The following is a 24665-nucleotide window of genomic DNA, read 5'->3' on the forward strand; positions in this document are numbered from 1 at the left end:
TAACACTGGTCTTTATTTGAGTCTGCCGTAGCCTGTGTCCATCTCCCCCTCCAAAGTTCTTTAACACTGTATTAATTTGGAAGTAAGAGACACTTAAATAAGGGGGGTTGGAAAGAAGAAGGGAAGAAATGTAAGACTGTAGTGCTGGACAAATCCAGACTGTAGGAGGCAGTGAAGTAAAAATCACATAGAAGAGGAAGCAAGCTCAAGTTTAGTCCTGTGGCTTCAAGCTCTATTGCAAAGGCTGCAGGGCAGAATTTGGAAGTAGTTCAGCTTGTGTTTCCTAAAGCTCTTGGTAAACATTTTCCAGCAGCTGAGTTCTGCTGCCCTCTGAAAGCAGTGCCCTGTGTGATGAAGGGCAAAACGTGTGCTTTCAGTTGGAGTGGTGCATTTTGGTGTGGTGTGTTTGGTAAGGCAACATGAATAGATCAGCTGTCTGTTTTTCTGCCTGGTTTCTCCCAGCCTTACTTGATTTGTTTCCTGCTGGACGTAACTGTTGATGTTGTTGCCCTATGTCTTTCAAGTACATGCATACTGCAGGGTGAGTTAAAAGCCATGTGTTCAGTTTTTGTAATAGAAGAAATGAGCTTTGGCCTTCCTACTGGTTTTACTGCTTTCCATAGTATGAAATGATGGGAAGTGTTAGTCTTCCAGCTGTTCAGTCTGCTGTGTATCCTCAAACTTGCTATCCTGACAGCTTGAGCAGAGGATCCAAATCCCTCTCAGGAGTGACTTGCTGAGGCAGGCTGTACAAGCACTGACTGTCCGACGTGGCTGATCTCAGATGCAGAAGGGCTAATTGGCTGGAGATGGCATCCTTCAGCTGCTTCCACAAGGCTTGCTCATAGTTGGTCTTGCAAACATAACTGTGGTGGCAATAATTTCATTACTCTGCGTGGTTGTTTTGGTTTTTTTTAGTTGAAGTGACACTGATTTGTGAGGGGAGGAAAAAAAGCTCATCTCCTTCAAGTTTCTCTACCCGCTGACCTTTCACTCAGTAGTTTTCTACTGGTGAAAGCAGCCCAATCCCAAAATAGTCTGTTTTTAGTAGTTCAGACACAAATTTGCATTGCCTGGTTTCCTTTGGGTTCTACCTTATGTGGACAGTTGAAAAGGCTTTTATTTCCATAGGGTTGGTTGTTTTGTAGGAGGAAACGAGGTGACTCCCAGCAGCAAAAGGCAGCTCCAGCCTTGTGCCTCAGGGCTGACTGGTGTGTGTGAAGTGCTGCCGATCTGCTGGTGTGACTGAGGAGCCTGCTGTGCTGACACTGAAGTTCTGTTAGGTGCACTGCAGCTGTGGTTGAGAGTTACAGCCAAGACTTGCAGTCCTGGGGCCATTTTGAGTAGTGCTGGTGTTTTTACAACCTGTCCTGTGAGTTCTGTTGTAGTTTCAATACCAACTGCAGCACGTAGCCTGCTGGGAGCATCGCTGCCTGTAGTGAGAGCTGCTGGCTTTGTCTGAAGGGAAATAAGATCTTGAAAATCTTAGAGCAAATCCTATTACATCTTTCGGAAAAAATAATAATAATAATAATAATAATTTAGTAATTAATTAATCAAGCTGGTAAATCTTGAAATATAACCATCAGAGCCCAGTAAATTTCACAGCTTCTCTTGTCCCACTGTCTGCTTTCAACAGGAGCTCTTTGCAGCGACTCCTCCAGGCCTGCCCCCATTCACCTGGGGTGTCTCTGCAGGCTGCAAGCAGTGTGCTTTGAAGCCAGGTGTGGGTGGCTGATCTTCTAACCTTGCAGCACTCCTTTGTGTGGAAGTGCATCTCATGGTTGCTCGGATGCTTTCAGCAGGAGCAGGTCAGTAAGCCTTCATCCCAGAGCTCTGGAGGACAGGCTGTTAGTTGGCATCCTGACGTAGCACAGGGTCAGTCAGCACTGCAGTGCTCAGGCATCCCTTGGATTGGATTTGTGGGATTTTGCAGTTTTGTAGGTGATGGCTGTCTCATTTTTACACAAAGGAATTTCTGGGGCTGGAGAGTTTGATTTCCAGCTGAGACTGGAGTGTTCTAACCTGGTAGAATCCTGCCTTGTGTATGCCTGGTGTCTGCCACTTATCCCACTGCACGATTGCAAGGAATCAAGTGTATTTGAAGTAGCAGAGGGCCATCTTTTAGTGGGTACATGCATTTTACGTTTATATATTCTGCAGTTTTTTCTGTTTGTTTTGTGATACTGTTTGCTCTAGTGATATTAAAGCAAGCTAAACACGGCCATTTAAAGCAGTGTAACCATATTCATTGACTTTGCTTTCTGAAATGGTTTAATCCTGCAGTGACTCTCAAGCCTGGTGCACGTTAGTAATAGCAATATCCTGATGATGTTCTGGGCCAGCTGGAGAAATGTCCTTCCAAAGCTCCATGTGTGCAGCTCGCAGCTTTTCTGCTCTTCAGGGGCTGTGCAGGAGCCCTGCTGGCGTCTGCTCTCTTCTGTGCAAAACTCAGATGGACACAAGGAATGGAGACCAGGCTGTGGCCGCACACAGTGTCACAGTGGCACTGTTATTAGGTGGTACGTCACAGTCCTCATGTTACTGTAGCTGTTCAGGTTACTCAATCGAAAGCATTTTAGGGTTTCCTGTTCCATAGCTTTTCCCATAGCTGAATGACTCTGTGGCTTTGCCTGCTCCTTGCAGACTGATTTTAACTTCCTTCAGCTTCCCTCGTTTCTGTCCCTTTTGCAGCAAAGTGTGCCCAAGGGCTTTAGGGACCTCCAGCACCCTTACAGAAATGCTGCTTACCTGTGAGTTCCTGCACTCTTGTGTAAAGCTCTGCAGCACCCCAGGGTTGGTGTCATTGCTGGGAACATTGCTGGTTGCCACCTTGCTGCCCAGTAGGTTTCAACCAGGTCAGTGTTCATCGTGGCAGGGATTTCCTTCCCACTATGAGATCGTTTTGTTTTGTCACCGTGCTCCCAAAATTTGCCTCTTCCTTTTAAAAGAACCAAAAAAAAAAAAAAAAAAAAATCACTGAGTACCTCTATGAACCCCTGCAAAACCTGTACTGTAACGAATCTGTACAATTTGTATTGCTGTACAAAACTCCAATAAAAGCATTCAAACCTTCTAGGTTTTGTGTTCAACTAGCAGAATTATTTTGTCTCCGTGGATGAACTGAGCAGGATAAGAATGGGCAGAAGCTTTAAAGCACCGCAGGGTTATGGAGAGTCAGCCTTTGCAAATGTTACTTGAGCAGGTTTTTGTCGAGCTGGAGCTCAGAGCTGTGAGCTTCCTTTCCACTGGGTGGTAGCAGCACGTATCTGTGGCTGTCCAAGAGCTGCTTTCTGTTTCAGCGCGGTGAGATCGGATTTGCAGTGGGGCGTGCAGCTGCGGCGCGGTGGGAGGCGGCACTTCCCCTTTAGCAAAGGAAACGCTCCTACGATCGCAGCTCGGAGGAAAGCTGTTTCTTGTCCTTCACAAAAATGTGCTCGCGCTGCTTTAGCAGGACGGAAAGCTTCCACCGAGTTGTGACTTTCATTAAAGCGGCCATGAAAATTTGGCTGAACTCATGGTTAGAATGAGGCTCACGCCTGCTCGGGTCCCAGAGCTTCCTCCTGCGAGGCGGATTTCGTTTCAGTGCAGATCCTCACAATGTTGGTAGTTCTGCTCGCAAAATTGAGCTTTGAGAGAACTTTGCTCAAAATTTGCAGCACAGGGCGTTTCTGCAGAATGAAGTTCGGACCATGCATTGTTTTCCAATCATTCTTTCCCCATTCAGTATTAGTCATCAGCTGAAGCAGATGCAGTCTTGTCTGTGATCAGAGCCCACCTTCATTGGAGCTGCTGGCAGCTGCCCTGAGGGCAATAGAATGGTAAGCAGGGGAGGCTAAAAGCCTCTGGGGCCCAGGGTCTTTCTATAGCTGATGAGCTATGTATGAAAAAGGAAAAGAAAGAAGAGGGTTTGGTTGAGTTGGTGAAGTGGACTGAAGGTAAGTGTTTGCTCACAACAGAAAGAGGAAAGCTGAAATGGTTAAGCCTTGGAAAAGGTCAGAGAAAGATGGAGCTGTAGTGTGGCATTTCATGTAGTTCCTTGCGGTGGATGAAGGGAATGGAAGCTGGCTGGTTGTGTTAGGTCAGGAAGGGCATAGAAATGGGCATGAGAGCAGCACTGCAAAAGGACTGATGTCTTTGGAGGGCATCCCTCTGCTCAGGCTGGCGTAATGAGGCTGGGATGACGCTGCTGCTTTGAATGGTTGCTTTGCTGTCCTTAGTGCTGCTCTTTGGGCACGGGGCAGCTTCCATCTGCTCCACTGCAGCTGAGCAGTCGTTCCATGCCTAGCACAGGGCCTTTGCTGCAGCTCACGGTAATTTGGGGATGTCTGCAGTGAGGCAGTCAGCTCTGAAGTGAGACAGGTCAGGGGGCGGTAAGTGGGTAAACAGGATGTTTTTAGCATCGACTGTTCCTAATAAAACTTCAGATCTGCAAAGGAGGAACTGTAATCGCCTCCAGCATGTTCAGAGCAATATTTCTGCTATAAGCAATGGGTTTTTTTATGCTTATTGTCAGCTTATGTTCAAACAGAGAAAAAGCTGCTTGCAAACACTTCATAAGCTGCCTCATAGCGGAGGGCTCTGCTGGAAATGCCTGCTGTGTGGCAGCTGCACTGGCAGGCAGAAGCGCAGTTCCCATCACATCGCACCCCTTGCACAGCCATAAGCCGAACAAATGATCCAAGGCTGGGCCTTGCTCTCCTGCTCTCTGCTTCAGTGCTGGTTCTGGAGAGCTCTCCATGCCTGGATTTCTTCTGGCAGCTGTTCTGGATGGCGCACGCAATTATTTTTGCACCTCTGTCATGAATCAGAATGAAGTGCAAACATCACTGTGCAGACTGGTGCAGCAGCCAGCTATCTTGACAAGGCAAGGTTTCCTCTGAAAGCCTGATAACAAAGTTTCCCATCCCAGACGTGCAGATACGGATGATTTACAAAGCAGATGATTATTTTATCATTCTCATGATAGAAGAGTTACCATCCGGGTAGGAGCGAGCTGGATGCAGCTCACAGGTTGCAGCATCATGCCAGCTAACCTCAGTACAACAACATTTCCCTGTACTGAATCATCCATGTGTGTGGAGGGCCTGGTGCAGCTGCTCTGTTCTGTTAGCAGTTGTAGGACGTGTGCTGTGCTGGCTGTTGCTCTCTGGTGGCTATAAATAACGGGGCTGCTGTGTGTCCTATTCTTAGAGCAGGATACACATCTCCTGTGCTGAGACAGGGCTTGGAGCCAGCAGAGTCATCTATGAATCTCATTCATAAGCCCTCCTTATTAGTTTCAAGTGGAAAAAAAAACAAAAACAAAAAAACAAAAAATGGAAGTAAAAGATCACAAGCTACTGCTTCGGGTTGGCTTTTGTTTCTGCAGGAGTGCGATGGAATAGTGCCAGCTGTTTGCACACTGCCCTGTGCAATACACGTGGGTTTGTTCCTACAGCGTTGGATGGCAGTGGCTCTTGGTTGGCTCTCATTTCCATCTCCTCGTTGCCCTTTCTGAGGCTCTGCCTCCCTCCTGCTCCCATTGACATCCAGCACAACCGCAGCGATCCCAAAGCGCTTTGCTTTGCTGGCGTGGGATGTGTGGGGGGCATCAGCCCAACTTGGCCTTCGATGGCTCTTTGCATGGCTGTTGCTGCGCAATCTTTGCTATCGGAGCCTCTTCCTCTGCCTGCAGCCCATAAAAACGAGCCGCTTCTGCTTCTGCGGGAGCTGAGCTCTTGCGAACCGGAGCGGGGCTGACCGGCGGATGTTGGGGTTAATGATTCAGATGGGGGCAGGAAACCAGCAGTTGGCTAACGATCCCCGGAGGAGCCACCTCCAGCACCCACACGAGGAGATGGGACAGAAGGGGCCGGCCGGCTGCGGTAAGGTGGGCCGGGCTGAGCGCCGCGTGGGGTCCTGCAGAGGCCTGGGGACGGGCTGGTTTTCCCCCTCCCCGTGGCGGTGAGCTCACAGATCCCAGACTGGATCTGGGTGGCTGCTTTGATGAGCGTTCGGGGTCATCCCTGCAAACTCCTCCCGAAGAGCTCCATGCTGGATGCTGCTCTGCTGCTGCTGCTCACATCCATCGTCTGCTGAGCTTCAAGGTATGGAAATTACCAAATGCGCCCCCTCAGCAGCACTGAGACCCCTCTGGAAGCAAAGCTGAGACTGCAAGCAGGCTTGTCTGTCCTACAGCATTATTTTCAGTATCTCCTGACCCCATCTCCCCGTGGCAGCACAGCTTTTTTTTATTATTATTATTTTTAATTACGCTCTTTCTGCATTTTCTTCTCATAAATCGATGTATTCTGGGTTCCTTCTGTGCTGAGCTGCCCTCACCCCCGCTTTTGGCTCCTGCTTCTGGGACTGCTATACTTTCCATTCCAAAACCCCATCGTTGGCTGCTCCCATTGGGTTTTCCTTCTGGTTTGGGACTTACTGGCTGCTTATGAACGTGTGAGCTTCTTACTTTACCGTGTTTGAGGTCACGGATCTGAGTGAGAAAGAAGAGCCGTGTCTTTGCATTGATTTTCTCCTGTGATCGATGTTCAGGGTGCTACAGGCAGCAAAACTGGGGATAATTATGGGATAATCTTGTGTGGTATTGGCTCATGTTCATTGGAGCTCATTGGAGCTTTGGAGTAGATGAGGTTACTTATGACACAGGAGCACCTACCTGCATACAAGTTGCTTATATCCTAAGTTCCTATTCTGGCATCCCCCCATGGGGAAGAGCAGCACGTGGCTTCAATGCTGCCCAAGACAAGGGAAGCTGGGAGCAGTTACAGGGTATTTCCGTGGAATACATCCTCGTGTTGTGATCAGGATTTTGTGCTCTGTTTTCCAGCTGAGATGTTTGTGCAACTGAATTGTCCAAAATGCTCATCTCTGGGAGTTCATGTGTGGATTCCAGTTGTCCCTTTTGTCCCATGTTCTACTGAGCTGCGTCTTCTGGTGTAAAACAAAGCACGTTCTGCTTGAATAGCTGCACAAAAGCAGACTGTATCTATACCACAGCAGCTTTCCTGAGATAGGTTAAGCGGGCGTCAAACCTGGCAGGAGATGGGGCCTCTTCAGAGCTTGTCTGAAGGCTCAGCACTGTCACTGCTGTGCTCCCCACCACAGGAGCTCCCTTTGGTAGGAGATTTCCATTTCTAAATGGCTTCTGTTGGAAATCTGTGCAACGGAGGCAGACAGAAAGCTGTGTTTCTTTTCTTAGAAATGCTAGAGACTGAGTCGAGCGGCATATTGCATCTGTTCACCAAGCCCATGTGCTACCTTTCATACAGCAAGCTTTTTAAATTAGCTCTCCTCTTCTTTGAGTTTTGCACCAGTGACTCACCCAATCAACCTGAATGAGCCTCCATTTGTTGCGAATCGCAGGCCACAGAACTAACTTTCAGGAAGGGAGGGAATACTTTTGCCTTCCAGGGCATCCTGGCAGATGGATGCTGTCTGTGTGCTGTCTGCTTCAGCAACCTAAAAATGTGGGAGCTCCGATCCCCATGCTGACTCCAGGTCTCCCTCCATGGCTGGTGCAGACAGCCCTGCTGCTGGGGTGACCCTCCTCTGGGTGAAACCCTTCATTTAGGGCTGCAGAGACCAAGGAAAGTGTGTTCAGCCTTCCACATGTTTTATTTCTATCCCAGCAGCAGTGGATAAGTGCCTCCTGCTTGTCGTAAAGGACTCCATTGCCTCCCATCAGTTCCTTTCTGACATAGATGTGAGTTTCCTTTACCTTGCCATCCATGTGCTGGGTACCTGCACCGTGTGGCTTTCCCCATCTGGGTCACCTTTTCATTATTTTTTTAGTTAAATTTTTAAGGGATGTGGATTTTTGGGGGGGAATTAAAGCTGCTTTACCCAAATGCTGAAGTGCTTGCTGCAAAACGTGGCACCGTTAGGCTTTTGAAATGACAGCAAACCTCATGAGGTTCACTAAGTGTTTTTGGTACAGCAGAAATGAGATCTTGTATCTTATGAGAGGAGGTTTTGTAACAAAAAAAAAAAAAAAGATTTTAATTGCCTTGCATTTAGTGTACATCAGGCTGGTGTGGTGCTTATGGTGGGGAGCAGAGGCATGATGCTCCACCAGACACAGATTACAGCGAGGGATTTGGGAAATACCCCTTTTTGCTGTTCCTGACTGTAGAAATAAAGCCACATCTGGAAGGGAGATGCCCTACAGCGGCACAAAGTAGGTCAGTGCTGTCCACATCTTTCAGCTTTGCACAGCTGAAAATGAACAACCCCAAAACCAAAACACCTCCCAAACTGCTTTTACTGGAGCAGCAGCAGCACAGCAGCACGGTGTGCCCCGGCCATCAGTGCTGCTGTGGGGCCACAAAGCTCCCAGTGCTCGGGCTGGGGTCTGTGTGATGCCAGGGTGCATGGCTGTGGCTGGTAGCTTGGGCAGGGAAACGTTATTTATTGCTTTATATGAGTGAAGGGAGAAGGTGCAAAGCAGGGCAGAATCCAGCTGATGTTTCTATCAGAAATATAGATACACGTTTGGGTTGCTTTTTTTTGCCTTGCTGATTATTGAACAAAAAATACGGTCACTGCTGTTTGTGTACGGCATTGAAAGGAGGGCAGGGCTGGTTCCAGGTGGAAATGACAGCAGTTTTCACCACTGTGTTCCAGGCTGGATGAGGCCAGGCCATGGCACAGCCAGAGCTGCTGTGGGCAGCCGCTGCGCTGATGCTGCTTGGGGTGGCTGTGAGTGCCTGCGTCAGGTGCCAGCTCTATGGTAAGGCTCTGCCATGGGCACGGGGACCCTGGGTTGCAATGGGTGGCTGCTTTCCTCCAGAGGTGTTCCCTCTGTGCAGGGTGTGCTGCTGGAGGAGAGGAGGCTCTGGGTTGGGCTGAGAGCAGCCTTTCAGTATATAAAGGGCTGTAAGAAAGGAGGGGAAAGGAGGAGAATCTTTAATAGGGTTTGGTGTGATTTAACAAGGGGGAATGGTTTCAGGCTAAAAGAGGGGAGATCTAGACTGAGTATAATGAAGAAGTTGCTTCCAGTAAGGGTGGTGCGAGGACTGTGCAAGCTGCCCAGATAGTTGGTAGTGCCCATCCCTGTACACCCTCAGGGTCAGGCTTGGGGGGCTGTGAGAGCTGATGGGGCTGTGGGGGTCCCTGTGCACTGCAGGCAGTGGGATCAGATGGCCTTTGGGGGCACCTTCCAACTCAAACAATTCTATGGTGGATGTGAAGCCGCAGGATGGGGCTGGTGGCCCCACTAGAAGTTTGTTCTTCCCTTTCTTGTCTCGGATGCCTGCATCACGCTTTTGCATCAAGCTTTTTTTTTTTTCCTCTCTTTTCTTTCAGCTACAAAGAGAGGAAAGGACAGCAACCAGAGGAGTCAGTAAGTTCCTTTTGCTGTTGTGCTTTGCCCCAAAATCTGTCTGGGAGACAGAAGTCAGAGCTGGACCTGGTGCATGCGCTGCACAGCGCTCAGCCAGGACAGACATAATGTCAAATAATAGCATATATGTATATGTACCACTATGATGTATCTATATTATAGGATATACAGAATGCACTTATAAATACACATCTGCACCCCAGCTGTGCTGCTGGCAGTGCGCGAGGCGATGCATCCCGATAAAGGGGAACACCATCACAAGGAATGACCCCAAATGAAGCAGTGACCACGAGGCCTGTGAGTCAGTAACTCACTGGAAAAAGGTCTGGAAAAGCAGAGAGGGCACGACCCTGCCTCATCCCGTGTGCTCCATGAGCAAAGCAATGCCCAGTGCTGGTGGGGCCACGCGGCAGAGCCCTGCAGCTGCAGCACGAGCAGTGAAGGAAACACCACCATACACATGCACACCCCCTTATTTCCTTCGCTAACAGACAAACCACAGCTTAAATGATATTATGAACAGCAACAACAAAGTGCTTTTAACCCTTGATCAAGGAGCAAGCGTGGTATGAAGGAGGTCAGGTTGCCCAGCACAGGGCTCGCGGTGCCACGGGCAGTGTGTGAGGCCTCACCATGGCAGAGCACTCGCTTTGTCCTGCGTGGATGTGATGTTTTGGTGCACAAAGTGTCACAGCAGGGTTTGTCACCCTGAGCCCATCCCTCTGCCCCTGGGCCGCAAGCACACCTCGACCATGGAGGCTAGGAGGAGACCCAAAGGGAGGCCGTGAGGAAGAGCATCCTCAGGGTCCCTTTGGGGCCATCTGCAGCCCTCACTCTGGTTTCCATGTTATGTGCCCCAAATTCAGCTGATGTGGTGCCTCTGTTTCTTCCAGGCTGGAACGCCCGCAGCGATTTGAGGTGATTCGGTCCTACTCTGGTGAGTAGAACCCTGTGGGGAGGGGTGGTCCCAAAGCCACATAGAAGGCACCTCTGATCCCTCTGGGCTGCTCCCACCAAAATCCATGCTTTCTTTGAGAACGAGTCACTAAAGCAACACAACTAAAGCAATGGGACAGTGAGTGTGGGCTCTGGAAGGCTTCTGCTCATGCTGTGGGAGCGGGGCTGTGGGTGATGCAGTGACTCATCCTCCATCACCTCTCTCTGCTTCCTGCTTGCTGCACACTGACCTTTTGATTTCTGCCCTGGCCAGTGTGCTGTTGGGGTCTGCAGCAAATGTCACCATCCCCAGCCACCAAGGCTGCCCTGCCCTGCCCAAAACAGCCCCAAAAAGTCTTTGTTTTGAGCTGAACCAAGCTTGCAACCCAGCAGTGCATCTTGCAATTGGTGCTGAGCGTGCCAGAGACTGCCAGACTGAGTGAATTTGAGGGAAAACAGGAAATAAGGCAGCAATTAGATTGTGGATCCCTCTGACGTACACACAGTGTGTTTCTCACTGCTTGTTTCCCGTTCTGGCCCTGCATTTGAGGAATAGTTTGGAAGATGTTTTGCAATGCTGGGGAGCCCACAGTGCTGGATGCTCTGTGCTCACTGCTCTCGTTTTGTTCTTGCTGCTAGCTGTGACCCAAAGGCGAGAACGGATCAAGGAACCCAAAAACTTGGCGAGGTAGGTGGAAAGCATGGGGCACATCCTAGCTATAGAAGCACCCACTTTGCTTAACCTGAGAAATCCCCTCCTCCCCATCACCACGCTCAAAAAACACCCTGCACTGATAACTGCTGCATGGCCATCCCCACCCCAAACTCATCCACTCGCATTCCTCTGTGTTTCCTGTTGCCATCAGGCAGAGCTTTTCCTGATGCTTGGTCAGAGCTGAGGTTTTAGCTCTCTTTTCCCTCAAGCCCCAGCCACAAAGGAAGCTCTTTCTTTCAGGAAAGCCCCCGAGGAGCTCAGCACCTCCTGTCACGTTGGCTTTGGTGAGCATCAGCGGCTGCAGATCCGTGCGTAGTGATGTTGCAAAATCCATTTGCAAAACATGCGGGTGTTGCAACTCTTCCAGTAGCTGGGAGCTCCCACTGGTTGGGGGGAAAAACAGAGGCTCAGTGCCCACACCCTGAGCTGTGCTGTAAAAAAAAGTTGGGTGGTGCAGAGGTTGTTGGCGGCCGTGTATGGGGCTTGTAGTGGTCTGCACAGGGACAGCTGATGGGATCCTGAGTGTTACATGCAGGCTGCTTTGCTGCAGCTCACCAGTCTAACTTAGAGCAATAGGGTTGGGCAACCTACAGCCCACCCCAGCCATTCCCCATCTCTGTGCTGCCTCGTAGCCCTCTAACATGCCTGTGCTTTGTTCCAGAGAGCAGTGCTGAGCCCCGCTACCAGAACTTCCTGACAGGTATGTGCTGTGTGGGCAGCTCTGGGTGGCTCGTGATGGCCCTGTGATGGGAGCTGGCCTTTCAAGCTCTGACTTGCTGTATTTAGGCTATGCTGAGCAGCCAAGGAGGGGGGACAGAATGCTTGCAGCAGCCCCTGGCTCCCTCCTGGAGCTTGGCACCAGCCCAGCGAGAGTTATTGCTGCACAGAACTGCACTCTGCTTCTCAAAATAGGGGATAATTCCCAATCTCCCTGCTGTTTTGCAGGGCCTGTCCTGGTCTGCTAGGGCTCCCAGCCCTGCTTAGTGCTGCCTTGCTGGCTTTGGGGCTTGCTGCCTGCAGGGTTGGCCACTGTGCCTATGCTCAGGAGAACTGGGGTGTTCAGGGGTTGGTGCTGCAGTGTGGTGTGTTAATGGGAATCCCTTTATGTTTGCAGAGGACTGCCTACATGGGGATGCTGCCTACGTGTAAGTGCTCTAGGTGCACTTTCCATCTCCTTTGTCACCGAGACAGCTCCTGTGTCACACCACATAGGGCTGTGGCACTGTTAGCCCTTATCACCTCTGTGGGTGATGCTTTGTGGGGTCTGGAGGCCTTGCAGCTGCTGCCCCAGCCTGCTGCTCTCCCTCGGGCAGGATGCATTTGGGTGGCAGAGGCTGAGCACAGCTTTCCTTCCATAGGGAGCCTATCCCACTGGATTACTACAGCCACAACAGGTTCTTCTCCCCACCCAAGGGTAAGGTCTTCAGTGCCCTCCCTTCTCCAGCAGCCAGCACAGCATGCAAAGGACAAACAGCCTCACCTGCAGGCAGCTGCCAAAAGCACAAAGCCCTGCAGGTGCCGAGGCTCCCCTGTGTCACTCACATTTCCCTCATTCCCCTTTTCTCTCTCTGCCAAAGATGAGGACTCACATTCCTACCAGAATGTCGTTATTAGTGATCCTTGCAGCTCTGAGCTGGGTAAGTGTGGTGCTGTCATGTTTCGTAGTGAGCCTTAATGAGGTTTAGCCTCAAAGGCCCAATTTTATCTCATTTACTGTTCAGCATCACCCATCCAAACTCTTCTTACTTGCAGATGATGCAGAAGACTACGAGAACAGCGCAGCAATAGAAGTCTGGAAGGTGCATCAAGCAGAAGGTTTGTCCTCAGCAGCTGCTCATGGTGGGCAGGGTGCTGCTGTGCTGCACTGTGCTCAGGGCCATGCAGGCATCACCACATCTCGAGGTGTTTTTATCCACAATAAGTATCCAGGGCAGTGTGCACATCTCTGCATTGGGTGTTGCTGCGGTGATGGCTGCTATCCCACCTGTGCACTCTCTAGAGCCCAGCTCACTACTGGTGACGTATCTGTGAATTTGCTGAGACAGGTCACACAGTGTGTATGGTGGGAGTGTTTTAAGACTGTCCCCATTGCTGATGGCTGCTTTCCATCCCTGTTAGCCACGCTGTATGCAGAGAGCAAGGATGAGGAGCCAGACTACGTTAACACAGACCCAACGATAGATGCCGTCCTGCTGTCAAAGTGAAGGTAATGGGAGCAGGAAGGCAAGGATTGTATTTTCTCCTTGGGGAACTTGCAGTAGCCCAGAACTACTTCAGATCAACTCTGAGCCACGCACTGCAGGCAGAGCCCCAAACCCCTCTGGTTTGCAGCACGGAGGCAGAGCTCAGCAGGAGACCCCTGGAGCCCTGCTCCTGCTGCATGCTTTGCTCTGCTCTCAGCAGCAAGCTGCTGGCTGCTGATACTGAGCAGACAGTCAAAAGTTAAAGCACTTTCAAAGAGCTGCAGGAAGACTTCACACTGTGCTCATACATACATCTGTGGTGTATGTATGTATGTAACTCATGCTGGTCATCCTGCTCCAACCAGAGCCTGGCTGGGAGAGGGAATGGGACCAGTTCCACTCCCCTCATGGTTTTGCTCCCTGAGAGCCTGCAGGAGCCAGTGGGATTGTCCCTGTGCAGCTCCAGCCTCTGGGATTTACCTGCACAAACTGAGCAGGTCCTGCTGCTCACCACTGACCAGTGGTGGGTAGGCTCCTTGATGGGATCTTTCTGAAGCCATACAGAGCATTTCAGGTTTACTCCCAGCATCCAAAGCACAGCCACCCCGCTCTCCTCATAGCAGCACTTGTTTCAAACTTGAGCAGCGTCTGGAGGGAGGGAGGCCAGGTCACCCTTGAAATAAAATGCAGAGGGCTGCAGCACTCACTTCTATGAGCAACCCTGCATCCACTTCTCTTCCATGAGAAATGTCAGAGATTACATTTCTGTGCTAATTGCAGCATGTTCTGCCTGCTTTTTCCTTATCTCCCTGCTGTTTGCAGGAGCCACGAGACACTGTTTCCCCCTCTGATTTCAAGTGTTCTGCATGAAGTCTGAAGAAGCCCTTTGCCGAGCTGCACAAGCCCACCCAGCCAGCACGTACATCGGGCAAGAGGCGTTTTCCATCCCTCAGTCACATCTTTTCCCCAAATTGTGCCTGAGATCACACAGGACAGGTGTCGTTGAAAGGAAGAGATGCTATGCTTGAAGCCCTGACATCCAACAGCAAGGATGCGACCGGAGGAATTTCTGCCCAGCAGCAAAGCCTGCCCAGCAGCAGTTCCCATGGACATGCTGTGAACTCCTGGTCCCATCTCCCTTCCAGGCCTGCCTGCTGGAGGGAGCACGGCTGCTCTGTTCAATGCTGTCTCCTGCCAAGCGTGAAATGATTCTTTAAATTGCCGAGCTGCAGTGCAGCCAACTACTTAATTTGTCAGGCTGACTCATGCACGGCGGTATTCAAAGGCAGGGATTAGGTTTTGATTTAGTTCCTACGCTCTCCTCCAGAAGCTGTTTCCTACAGGAGAGGAACTGGCAAGGCAGAGGTTGCTTTTACAGCAGCAGTGCTTCTCTGGAGCTCAATGAGATACCAGACTGTTACAAAAGCTAAGGACTAAAGAGGATTAAGCCCTCATCTGCAGCTTGTAATTCGCAGTGTCTGTGGCAGTTCTCCTTGTCTTTCCTTATCTGCTTTATAACGATACAAAGATGCTGCAACGACTGATGAGGTTTGATCCACCGCTGTCAGCCTCACAAACTGCAGCACTGTTTGAGATTTGGAACATCAGTCCTGAAGTGTAACCTCTTGGGCCCTCGTGCACTGGTCTGGCACCATCTTAGCACTTATTTATTAAAATTGAAAAGCCCTCAAAGAAAATCCAGGTTTTTCTATAGTGGTTTGCTGCAATGTGGGTGCTGTATCTCTGATGAAGTGACACAAGCTGACTTGATAGCATGTGTAGAAGTGACCCAGGGTGATGTGTGGGATCCTGCTGGGAGAAAACATCACTCCATGCAGCTTTATTCCTCAGAACCGTCTCAGAACTGCGCTTCAAGAAGGGACACAGCCCACAGCACACATCTCTGGGGCTGGTCAGAATGTGCAGAGAAGTGGAGGTAAGGGTGAGAGCCCTGGAGTGGGAGAAGAGGATGTCAGGTGCTTCCTGCTGTTCGTGCTCAGCTCTATTTTCAGCAGAATTGCTGTGAGTGTGGGGCCACTCTTTGTGTAGCTGCAGCAGCAGGTGGTTTGGTGCTTGGCTTGGGAAATGTACTTGTAGCTGCTACAAATGCATGCATTCCTGCTCCCGCGGGACTCTAGGGACAGAGGATGCAGTGCACGTTGTGCCTGTGCAGCTACAGCAGCCTGCCTTTCTGCCTGCCCCAACCCTTCCCTTCAGCTTTTGCTCACGCTCTGGTTTCTGATGTTTAAATGCTGAAACTTTGCACAAGTAGGGGACACAGCCTCACGGAGCAGACATGCTGGCTCTGCACAGGCTCATGGACAGCCAAGGAAATGAGGAGATGCCTTTGCTACTGAAACAGAGCACCTGGCCCATGAAATTGCCATTGCTGGTGTCTTCTCTGAAGAAGCTCTCACGTTTCACCAATTGCTGCAGACCACAGATTTTTCAGGATCTGCTAGAGGAAAAGGGTGAGCTGCGTTCTCAGTGATGTGCCAGGATGCTGCACCCACTTGTGGTTCATCTCATTCCCAGAGGGAGACATGAAATGCTTGGGATGTGATTAGCAGCAGTTAAAAGATTCTTGGCATGCAGTGGTAGATTCAAAGACCTCCTGGGATGTTCTATCCAATAGGTGAGTGTGCTGCCAAAAGATTAAAATGCAAGATTTACTGCTCCCCTTGCTAAGCAGGGAGGGGGATTAGAGGAATTACATTTTCCTGCAATGAGGTTCCTTCATTGCCAGAATCTGAAAGCTGCCGAGTGTCAGCAGGCAGAGCAATAGATTTGGTGTACATTCCCTCACCTTTGTGGGAGTCCGAGCAAATTGCCCTCCTTCCAATCTCCAGAGCAGCCAACTGCAGAGAGCAGCAAATCCTTCCTTAGGGTTGTAAAGCTCCTGAAGTGCTTTTCAGCCAGTGATCTCATTGTGCTGGAAGATATCCAGGCACTGCTGAGGGAAACTTCGTCGATGTTTTTAGTCTTGTTCTGAAACGTGAGCTTTCTCTTTGCAGCAGGTGAGTACACACACGTGTTCACTGATTAACTGTCCTTTCAGAACTCATTTTCAGGTATGTAAGGATTTCTGGTGCTAAACCCAAACTGTCAGATCGTTGTGTTGCCTGACAGTAATTCAAAGGGCGCTGACATCTCCCTTGGGTACACGTAGCTCTTTTTCCTCACATCAGGGAGACAGCCAAGTGAGCAATTTTCTTCCTGGTTTCAATGTTAGAAGACACATTAGAAATGTAGTTTTGGCCCAGCCACTATGGCTAATGGAGCTGGGAAGCTTTACCTAGCTACCAGAAAGCAGCAGCCCTGCACTCACAGGGAGCAATCAGATTTGGCACAGGAGGCTGATGGCCTCTGACACTGTTCCTCTTCTAAGTGAAGGCGAGTATAACTAAATCCCCCCAGTGCTGTGGAGCATTAATTTGTAAGTGAACTGGCTCTAAAGTGGAGCTGAAAGGCACCGAGCGAATGTGCTGAAAAGAAAGCTGCTCACCAGACAGAAACAGCACCTGTGATCCTCTGAGTTTGTCACTCCTGCGCTGGCACCACCAGAGCAAACTGCTTAGACAAGGGAATATTAGCCTACTGTCTAAATAACGTGCTTTATTTAAGCTCTTGTGGACAAAAGCTGTGATGCAGTGTCTGTAATACAACACTGTAAGTCACATATTTTAACAGTATTTGTGCTAGCAGTGACAAATCACTGTCAGCAAATCAAACTTACCACAGTTTGATTAATACCTAGTGAAAGGAGAATGTACTTGTGGGTGTTGTATCCATAAGAACTGTTTCCCTTATTCCATTCAGGAGCCAACTCAGAAGTGTCTGTGCTTTAACTGACAATCATCTTGATTTCCTTTGTCTTAGAGCTCTGTCAGAGGAGCTGCAGAAAGTCCTGAGGGTGCAATTTAGAATGCTACGTCTTTGCTGCTAAAACTCATCGCCCCTGGGGCTGAATCAGAGAAATGAAGGGTGTAACCAGCTGTGGCTTCTGCACAAGGGCCAGCCCCTGGGCTGATACTGCAAGTAAAGATCAGCTTGGCACTGAAACAACATGGTGTGGGCAACGGGATGCTGGGGGTGGTAATCTTCAACAGGAGGGGTGGAGTGAAGGGCAGGTACCAGAGAGTTGTACCTCTACCGTGCTTTGTTCCACTGCTATAACCAGAATGTATTTAGGTACTTCAAGACAGCTCTGCTTAGAGATGCATATCTGACATCAGATATAGAGGTGGTCACATTAAATTTATATTTGTTTTCACTCTGCATTTCACACTTTATTGCTCCTCTGAGCTCGCAAGGTGGTTTCCAAAACCAGGCAGAGAGGAAACCATGATGCTGTAGCTTTTTTTATTGAAACTACAGTAAAATGACATTACTTAATCTGCACAATGGAGAAAAGAGAATGGAATGCAAATGCAGAGCACCTCTGAACTTACATGTTTTTTAAATATTATAGATGTAGTATCTGTAATAATTAGCTGTCAATCCTAAATAATTAGCCTAAACAAGTCCTAAACAATCAGCATTAAGAAATGTGTACTGTTCTGTACTTGTTTGGTGAAATATCTTCCTTACCATCACACAAAAATAACATCCAGAATGGTGCCTGCACAACATGCCTTAATTGTAACCTCATTAAGGTCTCTTTCTGTGCAAAAACTTTTCCTTCTTGGCTTCAGTGAGGCCACCTCTCATGATTAGTCAGGAGGTGTAATCATTAACAAAGGGATTAAAATTTTGTCTCTCCTGCTGTTAAGTCTTGGTATCGTTGCCATAGGCAGTTTTGTTGAGTGTAATAGATGCCATTGCTCCTCCCTCCTGAGCTGTCAGCCCTCTCCTCTGCCCAAATCACACAACAGGTACAAGACTGCTTGAGTTAAAGTAGATTTTAAAGCTTTATTTGTCTAAATTAAAAAAAAAAAAGCAAGTTAATTTGATGATAGAACCTGGTTCTGGGATTTAGCAAAAACAGACTGACAGAATTCAGGACAAACAGAGCTGCTGACCTCACACACCAGGCCTTCGCCTTCCACAACACAGGTTTCAGCTCAGTCAGGTTTCTAACTTGCTGCAGGAGCTGCAGTCTTCTGACACAGCCTGGCAAGCAGTCCAGCCATTTGTAGCAGTGAGTTCACACCTTCTGCTATCTTCATATGCGTGTAGCCAATTTCCTGGAGAGAAAAACAATGCCAAACCTTCTGTTTTGTCCTGCAGTTTGCATACGGTCCGACCGATGATGCTCCACTATATCCCTCACCCCTAAGAAACTATCTTCAGACTTGTCTGAACTTAAGAAAACCATTTGTGGCTATGGACTATTGCATTCTCACGTAGACTAATTAGAATGAGGTATTTTTTCTTAAATGAACTTTCGTTTCGCCATTTTCTTTGTAAGTTGATCACTGAAGTGACATCTGGCACTTCTGTGGGGTGTTAGACTTTGAATGTCAAGTGACTGCTCTTATTCACAAACTAATAATGCAGGGTAAGAAAGAAAACAGTAATAACAAATACGGTTTTTTTACACTAATAAACAGCAAGCAGAAAACTCTGAGCTTGCCCTGCGATAAAAATCCCATCCTCTTTCTGTAACAGACAAAAAGACCCCATAAGTAAGCAGTTTGATACTAACCTTGATAAATTCCAGCTTCAGATATTCTGGCATTTGAAAGGTTTTACACACACGGAAGATGTTGCCAATCACGTCTTCTGGAGAGTATCCAAGTCTCCACAGGTGGGCAAGGATCTGTGCAGGCAAGAACAATCCCACATTTATCTGCAAAACCGATCATTGGAGTCAAGCACGTTCATTTTTGAGGCAGGCACGTGCAACTGGTGAAACTACTCGTGCTGTTTATCAAACAATTTAACATTCATTCTGTTTAGTGAGTGATTTCATTACTGCTCGGGTTGTTGTTTTTGGGTGGGTTTTTTTGCTTGATGGGTTATTCATCTGAACAAACTCCTGTAAAGAAGAGATTTCACTCAGCAATTCGGATGCATGGTTTTGCCCTATTCATAAAGAGCAAGCAGTGCACACTGAATTCTTCAAATCAAACAGATGTTCTGCAGAGGAAAGTTGTGTCTGCACACAGAACACACAAAACCCACCTTGTATGCTTCATCAATATTTGCATTTATGCAGTGTTGTATCATTTCTTTCACAAGCAGAGGGTGAGGCTCGTCACATACCTGTATCAAACAAATATTACACTTCAGAATACTAGAACATCCCATAATTGAGCTCCCAAGTGTTCTCACCAAGCTTTTATACAGTTCAAATATTGAATCAGAATGTCTTACAATACAGATTAATTACATTTTAAGCTGTATGACACTTCTGATAACATAACAATCCCACTGTGGTAGACTCGATAGCACTGCATGAGAGCACTCAAGTAACAGACTCAAAAGTTACCAGTGTGCAATTTCCCAGCAGTTATGTGATTCACGTGCTTTGAAAGAGCAGGAAAGGCAGAAAGTCTTAGACATGCTGTTAGGGACTGCAAACACTTCCCGCCTTTCAAAAGCCAGGCACACTTCTTTGATTATTGCCAACACTGCTACATCTATCAGTGTCTGCAAAGGGGTAAAGCACAATCAGAGTCACGTATATCTGAAGACAGGTCTCACACAGTTACAGTGTTGGACTTTTACCTGCACTGTTTCACAGCACTACTGACCTTAAAGACGTTTTCACTGTTTATGAAACCAAATCCAGAATATGTGGACTGTAAGTTGTTTAAGGCCTGCAAAAAGGAAAAGAAAGACTTCAGTTATTTTGTGAAGTGCTCTGCTTCTGACTGCACCCCTCAGGATGAAATACATTTCTTGGGAAATGACACCAAATACGAAGTTTTCAAGAGGCAGCATACTAAATGCATGCAGACTGTTTTCCTCAACAAATTCAGTATCTGATTTCCACCAATTCCCTTTTAAGGAGCTTTAAAACGTTGCAAAACCAAGCAGTTTAGTTATTCTTGTGCTGTATGTCACTTCCCCTTTGCTTTATATCCCCAGAGATGAATCTTTGAGAGCCACAACTCAAAGCTGCTTGAACAGAAGGCTTTGTTTCCCTGCCTTCCCTCTTTTACCTGTCTCATATCTCCTTGAGCTGTGAAGATAATGGCTTCTAATCCATCATCTGTATATGGTACATCCTCTTTTTCAACAATTTTCAGTAGCCTGGCAAGGATCTGTGAATCTGTCAGTTTGGTGTAACGCAGCACTGCACACCGAGACTGAATAGGCTCTGAGGACAGAGATGCATAATTAGCATTTCCCTCTTTTCTTAACAACAAACATAAAAACATTTCATTTGGGAAGAAAAAAAGCTCTTAACCACTCTTGATTTGTCACTTTAAGAACATGTAAAGCAGAGCGAATACAGCATCTGCTTAAGCACCACAGTCCTTCATTTGAACCCAAGTGTGTTACATCTATCAAGGACGATTTCTTTTGTTCTCCTGGTTTTCCTGGAATGTAGATGTTTATCCTACTTTAACTGCTAAACAAGAACAGTCTGAAGCTCTACAATGTGTTCACCTACAGGCAAACTTCAAGATTGCGCTTCAGAAAGCAGGACAACAGAAGGGGCTCAACATCTAGTAAACAATACACCAAAAATCTAAGCTGTAGCAGAGCTGGATGGTGATTAAGCCTGAAGAAATCCGCTCTGCAGTCATGCACAGCACTTTTCATGAAAAACAGCTGTTTGGAAGGTTCATCAGCTATGCAAACGTGCTCTTCATTAGCTGTTTTACAAAGCATGAGATGTTTTGGTGGTTTGATTTTCCTGAAGTGCCATGGCTTCTTGCAGTAAGCAGGCTCCAAGTGGTTCTGAGGACTACTTTGGAGGTTACCCAGCAGCATGGGGAGCATGTGACCAGAACCCCCAGGCACTAACAGAGCTTTACCTATGATTTTATCAGAGGCATTGCACGCGAGTGCGAAGCGCGTTGTTTTGGAATAGATTTCCATTGTTCTTCTCAATGCTTGCTGTGCTCCATCTGTCATGCTGAAGAAGAAAAGGAATTGGGACAGATTTTACCCTTCACTGACTTAAAGCTGCAGCCTAGTGACTATTTCTTATACAAGTTTTAGAGTTCGCTGATATCGGACAGTGCTTTGTAAATTACCTGGTATTTTTGATTGGCAAGCCTCAGACTTTGGCAGGCACATGAACCAGTCAGCAGTCATAACCTCAGCCAGTTATTGAGACCTCCATAAAGTTAACATGTAAAATCAAATCAAACTTAAGAGTACTGCTAAGAATACTACTATTTATATGCAGGAGGAGAAGAGTGTCCCGTTTTTATCCAGTGAAATTAAGTGTCCATGTAAGCTAGATTCTTTTCAGAGAAAAACAGCCAGTGAACTGGAAGATGGTAAGATTACACTGAGCTAAATCCCAAAGTGCTTCACCCCAATATTGAGCATTTCCTTTGAATCCATGATCACAACTTAGTATGAGGAATTTTGTAGGAGTACTGTTTAATACACATTTATTTCCTCTCAAATCTTTTTTGATAGCCTGCTCAAAACATCACATACCGTCCAAGACAGCAGGACAGATAGAAAACATTTCACATAGTAGCTGGGGTCAAGAAAAAAAACAGTGTACCTGTCAGCTTCATCGAGGATGATGATTTTGTGCCGACCCTTTGGAAGTGTGACCTTTTGCTGAGCAAACATTTTGATTTTGTTTCTCACTACATCAATGCCTCTGGAACAACAATTGAAGTCATTTATGTTCAGTCGGGTGAAATTCCATAACGGCTTTCATTCAGCAGCCACAGTGGCTGGACTGCTCCTGTGCTCCCCATTCTTACACTGTTCATTTCCGTTCAAAAGTAAGCAGTCAGCTGTGCCAGGACAATTATTGTGAAGCTGTGCTAGCACAACATGGATCCCTTCCTAAACAGTCCCAGCAAAGACTTACTTTTAAAAATAAAGGATTTTATTTTTTTGTTCTGTTTAGAATATGCATGTTATGCCATGATTTGTGGAAGAGCTATGGAACTAAAAAGGCTGGTATAAACTACTGCATTCCTAACCCTCTGTGAAATGTCCTCAAAACAGTGTCTGCTACAGAATTTGGGAAATATAATCAGCCTTTAGTGCCTGATTGCTGCAGAAGAGTCAGTGCCTTCTACACACCTAACATCCTTATCCTACAGTTACTCCCAACTGCCCATACAGTCTTAATTTCTATCGCTTCCCCTTTTTTTTTCCTAAGCACTGAAGGGGTTCATTATAAATAACTCATTCACTTTTCATTAGGAGGATCTTCACAGATGCAGGAAACATAACTCTGAAGTAAATTTGAGAAGACAGTACTACTATGTATTCTGCACTCCATCTGTTTATATTTTTTTACATGGCAGTTCCTGTCGAGTTTATAAAACATCAAGTGATAATATCTACAGTGCTAGTTGGACACCAAAAATCGCCTAATTTTGAGTTGGAAAAACTACATTAAAGTAGTAGGGGCCTTACTGTAATATTATCAAGTTGGCCTGAGTTCAACTAAAAATAAAAATGGATACTTGCTTCTTCATTAAGCTTGATAAGGCTTATTCCTTCTCACCTGTCATTTGAGGCATTCAGCTCCAAAACAGCATCCTTTAATGCAGGGCCAAGCAGAGCACGAGCCAAGCAGAGGATGCTGGTGGTTTTTCCCGTTCCAGGGGGACCCTGGAAATACAATTGCTGATGAGTGCCAAGCCATTTCCTAACCTGTAGTCTCTACAATGCTCCCCACTCATGAAAATCAGCTGCAGCCACAGCTAGAAGTGACCTGAGCTCAGGATCCTGCCTCCAGCAGCAGAGAAGCACAAGACATGCTTCAATAGGCACCCAAGGGCCGAGTTAGTTTTCAGTATTTCAGTAACAGAAGGTTGTTTACTTGCTGTGTCTTTTGCTGAAGATACTGCTCTGCAACCATACCATCTCTTTCAGTGGTACCACAGTGCAAATCTACACTGGTCATGCCTGGATCTCTGGACTGGGACTGACACAGCCAAATGCCACAGCAATACTCACCGCAATGATAATATTTGGGACATTTCCTTCTTTTGCAAAGACCTAGGAAAGAATAACAACAACAAAACACCTGTGTAAGAACACAGAGGGAACAAAGTTTCCAATTCTATTCCATTTTAACCTTAAGAAAGAGCTGCCGTGTCTCTTCTCTCCTGCTTTCATTATTTTTTTTTAAATCTTGCTGCTTCCATGCTTTCTTCCAGTTAAAGGTCAGTCCCCAAATTACTACAAGGCACAACTTTTAAAGTTGTATTTAAGCTGTGGCCAATTTGCACAGCACCCCAAGTACAGAAGGCGTATTTATTTGGAATACTGATCAGATTTGTCCTAAGACTTGTGACTTCTAAAGAAATTCAGAAAATTTCTTGTCCAAATGTTCAGAGACGGAAAAGTGGAAGTTCTGTTTCTGCTCCGGGGATGGATGCAAAATGGCATTTTTTCATCTCACCCATGAATAAACAACAGCCACACACCTCCAGCCTGCTCACTGTATCTTCGTTTCCAACTACTTCACATAGCTTCAGAGGTCTGTATTTTTCCACCCTGTAGAAATAAAACCCAAGCACTGAGGCACATCTAACCGAACTTTAACAGTGCCCTACACCACTGGAAAAGGAGATTAAGATTACACGGGGCATTAAGACAACACGGGACAAAGATAATAGGAGGTGTCTTTGATGCGAACGCTGCAGGGATGCCAAGAGCAGCATTTCGCAGCACAAACTGTCTGAAAGTTATTTTATTTTCGCTTTTTTAAAGGAAAAGATGGAACCCCGCGCGCAGCCCGCGGGGCGCACAGCCGCCTTCCCGCCAACGGCACGCCCCGCCCACTCACTCCCGCCATAGGCCACTCTACGCCCCGCCTTCCACTTTCTCCATAGGCTACACCACGCCAGGCCCCGCCCCCCATCGCGCTCCGCACCAATGGCCGCGCCGCTCGGCCTTTCTTCCCGCCCCCAGCTCCATTTCCCTCAGCTCCGCGCGGCCGCCCGCGCTCTCTCCTGAGGAAGCGGTTCGGCCCGCATCTTACCAGGGCAGCTCGTAATGGCCGCCGGCAGCAGGGGCGGACCCCAGCGAGTCGGCTGGCCCCCGCTTCTCAGCAGTTGCGGGCCCGGCCTTCTCGTCCTCCGTGACCTCCACCACTTCTTCCTCGTCCTCCATCGCGGCGGCTGCAGGCCCGGCCCGCTTTCCCGCCGCCTCCGTGAGGGGCGGCCGCGCTGCGGGCCCGCCTCGTGGGGCGTGGGGGAGGCAGGCCGTAGGGCGGAGCTCTGCGGGGAGCCGTGGGTTTGAGAGGGGATTTGTGAGCGGTCAGCGGGCTTTACGCGGCCTGACATAAGTGTGGGTTAACCTCGTCTTCCTTCAATTAGGAAATTAAATCAAGATGTTTCCGTGTGACATACAAGGACAGGGCAATTGGCTTTATTTC

General features: G+C 47.9%; 2 protein-coding genes across 5 annotated transcripts; one reads left to right on the plus strand and one right to left on the minus strand.

Annotated features, from left to right (window-relative positions):
• The first annotated feature begins 5865 nt into the window (after positions 1-5865).
• Positions 5866-17951, plus strand: LAT2 (linker for activation of T cells family member 2). Of its 4 annotated transcripts, none has more exons than XM_042830150.1 (14): positions 5866-6089; positions 7638-7708; positions 8629-8734; positions 9310-9346; positions 10240-10283; positions 10922-10970; positions 11238-11281; positions 11659-11697; positions 12112-12142; positions 12356-12411; positions 12575-12634; positions 12750-12812; positions 13116-13203; positions 14003-17951. In XM_042830150.1, exons 3-13 carry the CDS (start codon positions 8647-8649, stop codon positions 13199-13201), a joined length of 597 nt encoding a protein of 198 aa, XP_042686084.1. In that variant the 5' UTR covers positions 5866-6089; positions 7638-7708; positions 8629-8646; the 3' UTR covers positions 13202-13203; positions 14003-17951. The 4 variants fall into 4 exon arrangements, 2 of the variants coding, with proteins under 2 accessions (XP_042686084.1, XP_042686083.1); XR_006170795.1 differs by lacking the exon at positions 7638-7708 and having other exon boundaries at positions 5869-6089; positions 14003-15815; positions 17060-17951; XR_006170796.1 differs by lacking the exon at positions 7638-7708 and having other exon boundaries at positions 5869-6089; positions 14003-15116; positions 15453-17951.
• A 115-nt stretch (positions 17952-18066) lies between these two features.
• RFC2 (replication factor C subunit 2) lies at positions 18067-24441 on the minus strand. Its single transcript, XM_042830148.1, has 11 exons — positions 24270-24441; positions 23713-23782; positions 23240-23281; positions 22785-22891; positions 21819-21920; positions 21112-21212; positions 20290-20447; positions 19879-19944; positions 19307-19387; positions 18828-18941; positions 18067-18366 (listed from the first exon to the last, which is right to left on the minus strand). Exons 1-11 carry the CDS (start codon positions 24398-24400, stop codon positions 18256-18258), a joined length of 1083 nt encoding a protein of 360 aa, XP_042686082.1. The 5' UTR covers positions 24401-24441; the 3' UTR covers positions 18067-18255.
• Between the last annotated feature and the right edge of the window lie 224 nt (positions 24442-24665).

Source organism: Centrocercus urophasianus, unplaced genomic scaffold (assembly GCF_019232065.1).
Source record: "Centrocercus urophasianus isolate 14NV4802_14NV808 unplaced genomic scaffold, USGS_Curo_1.0 seq_33, whole genome shotgun sequence".
NCBI classification, from domain to species: Eukaryota; Metazoa; Chordata; class Aves; order Galliformes; family Phasianidae; genus Centrocercus; species Centrocercus urophasianus.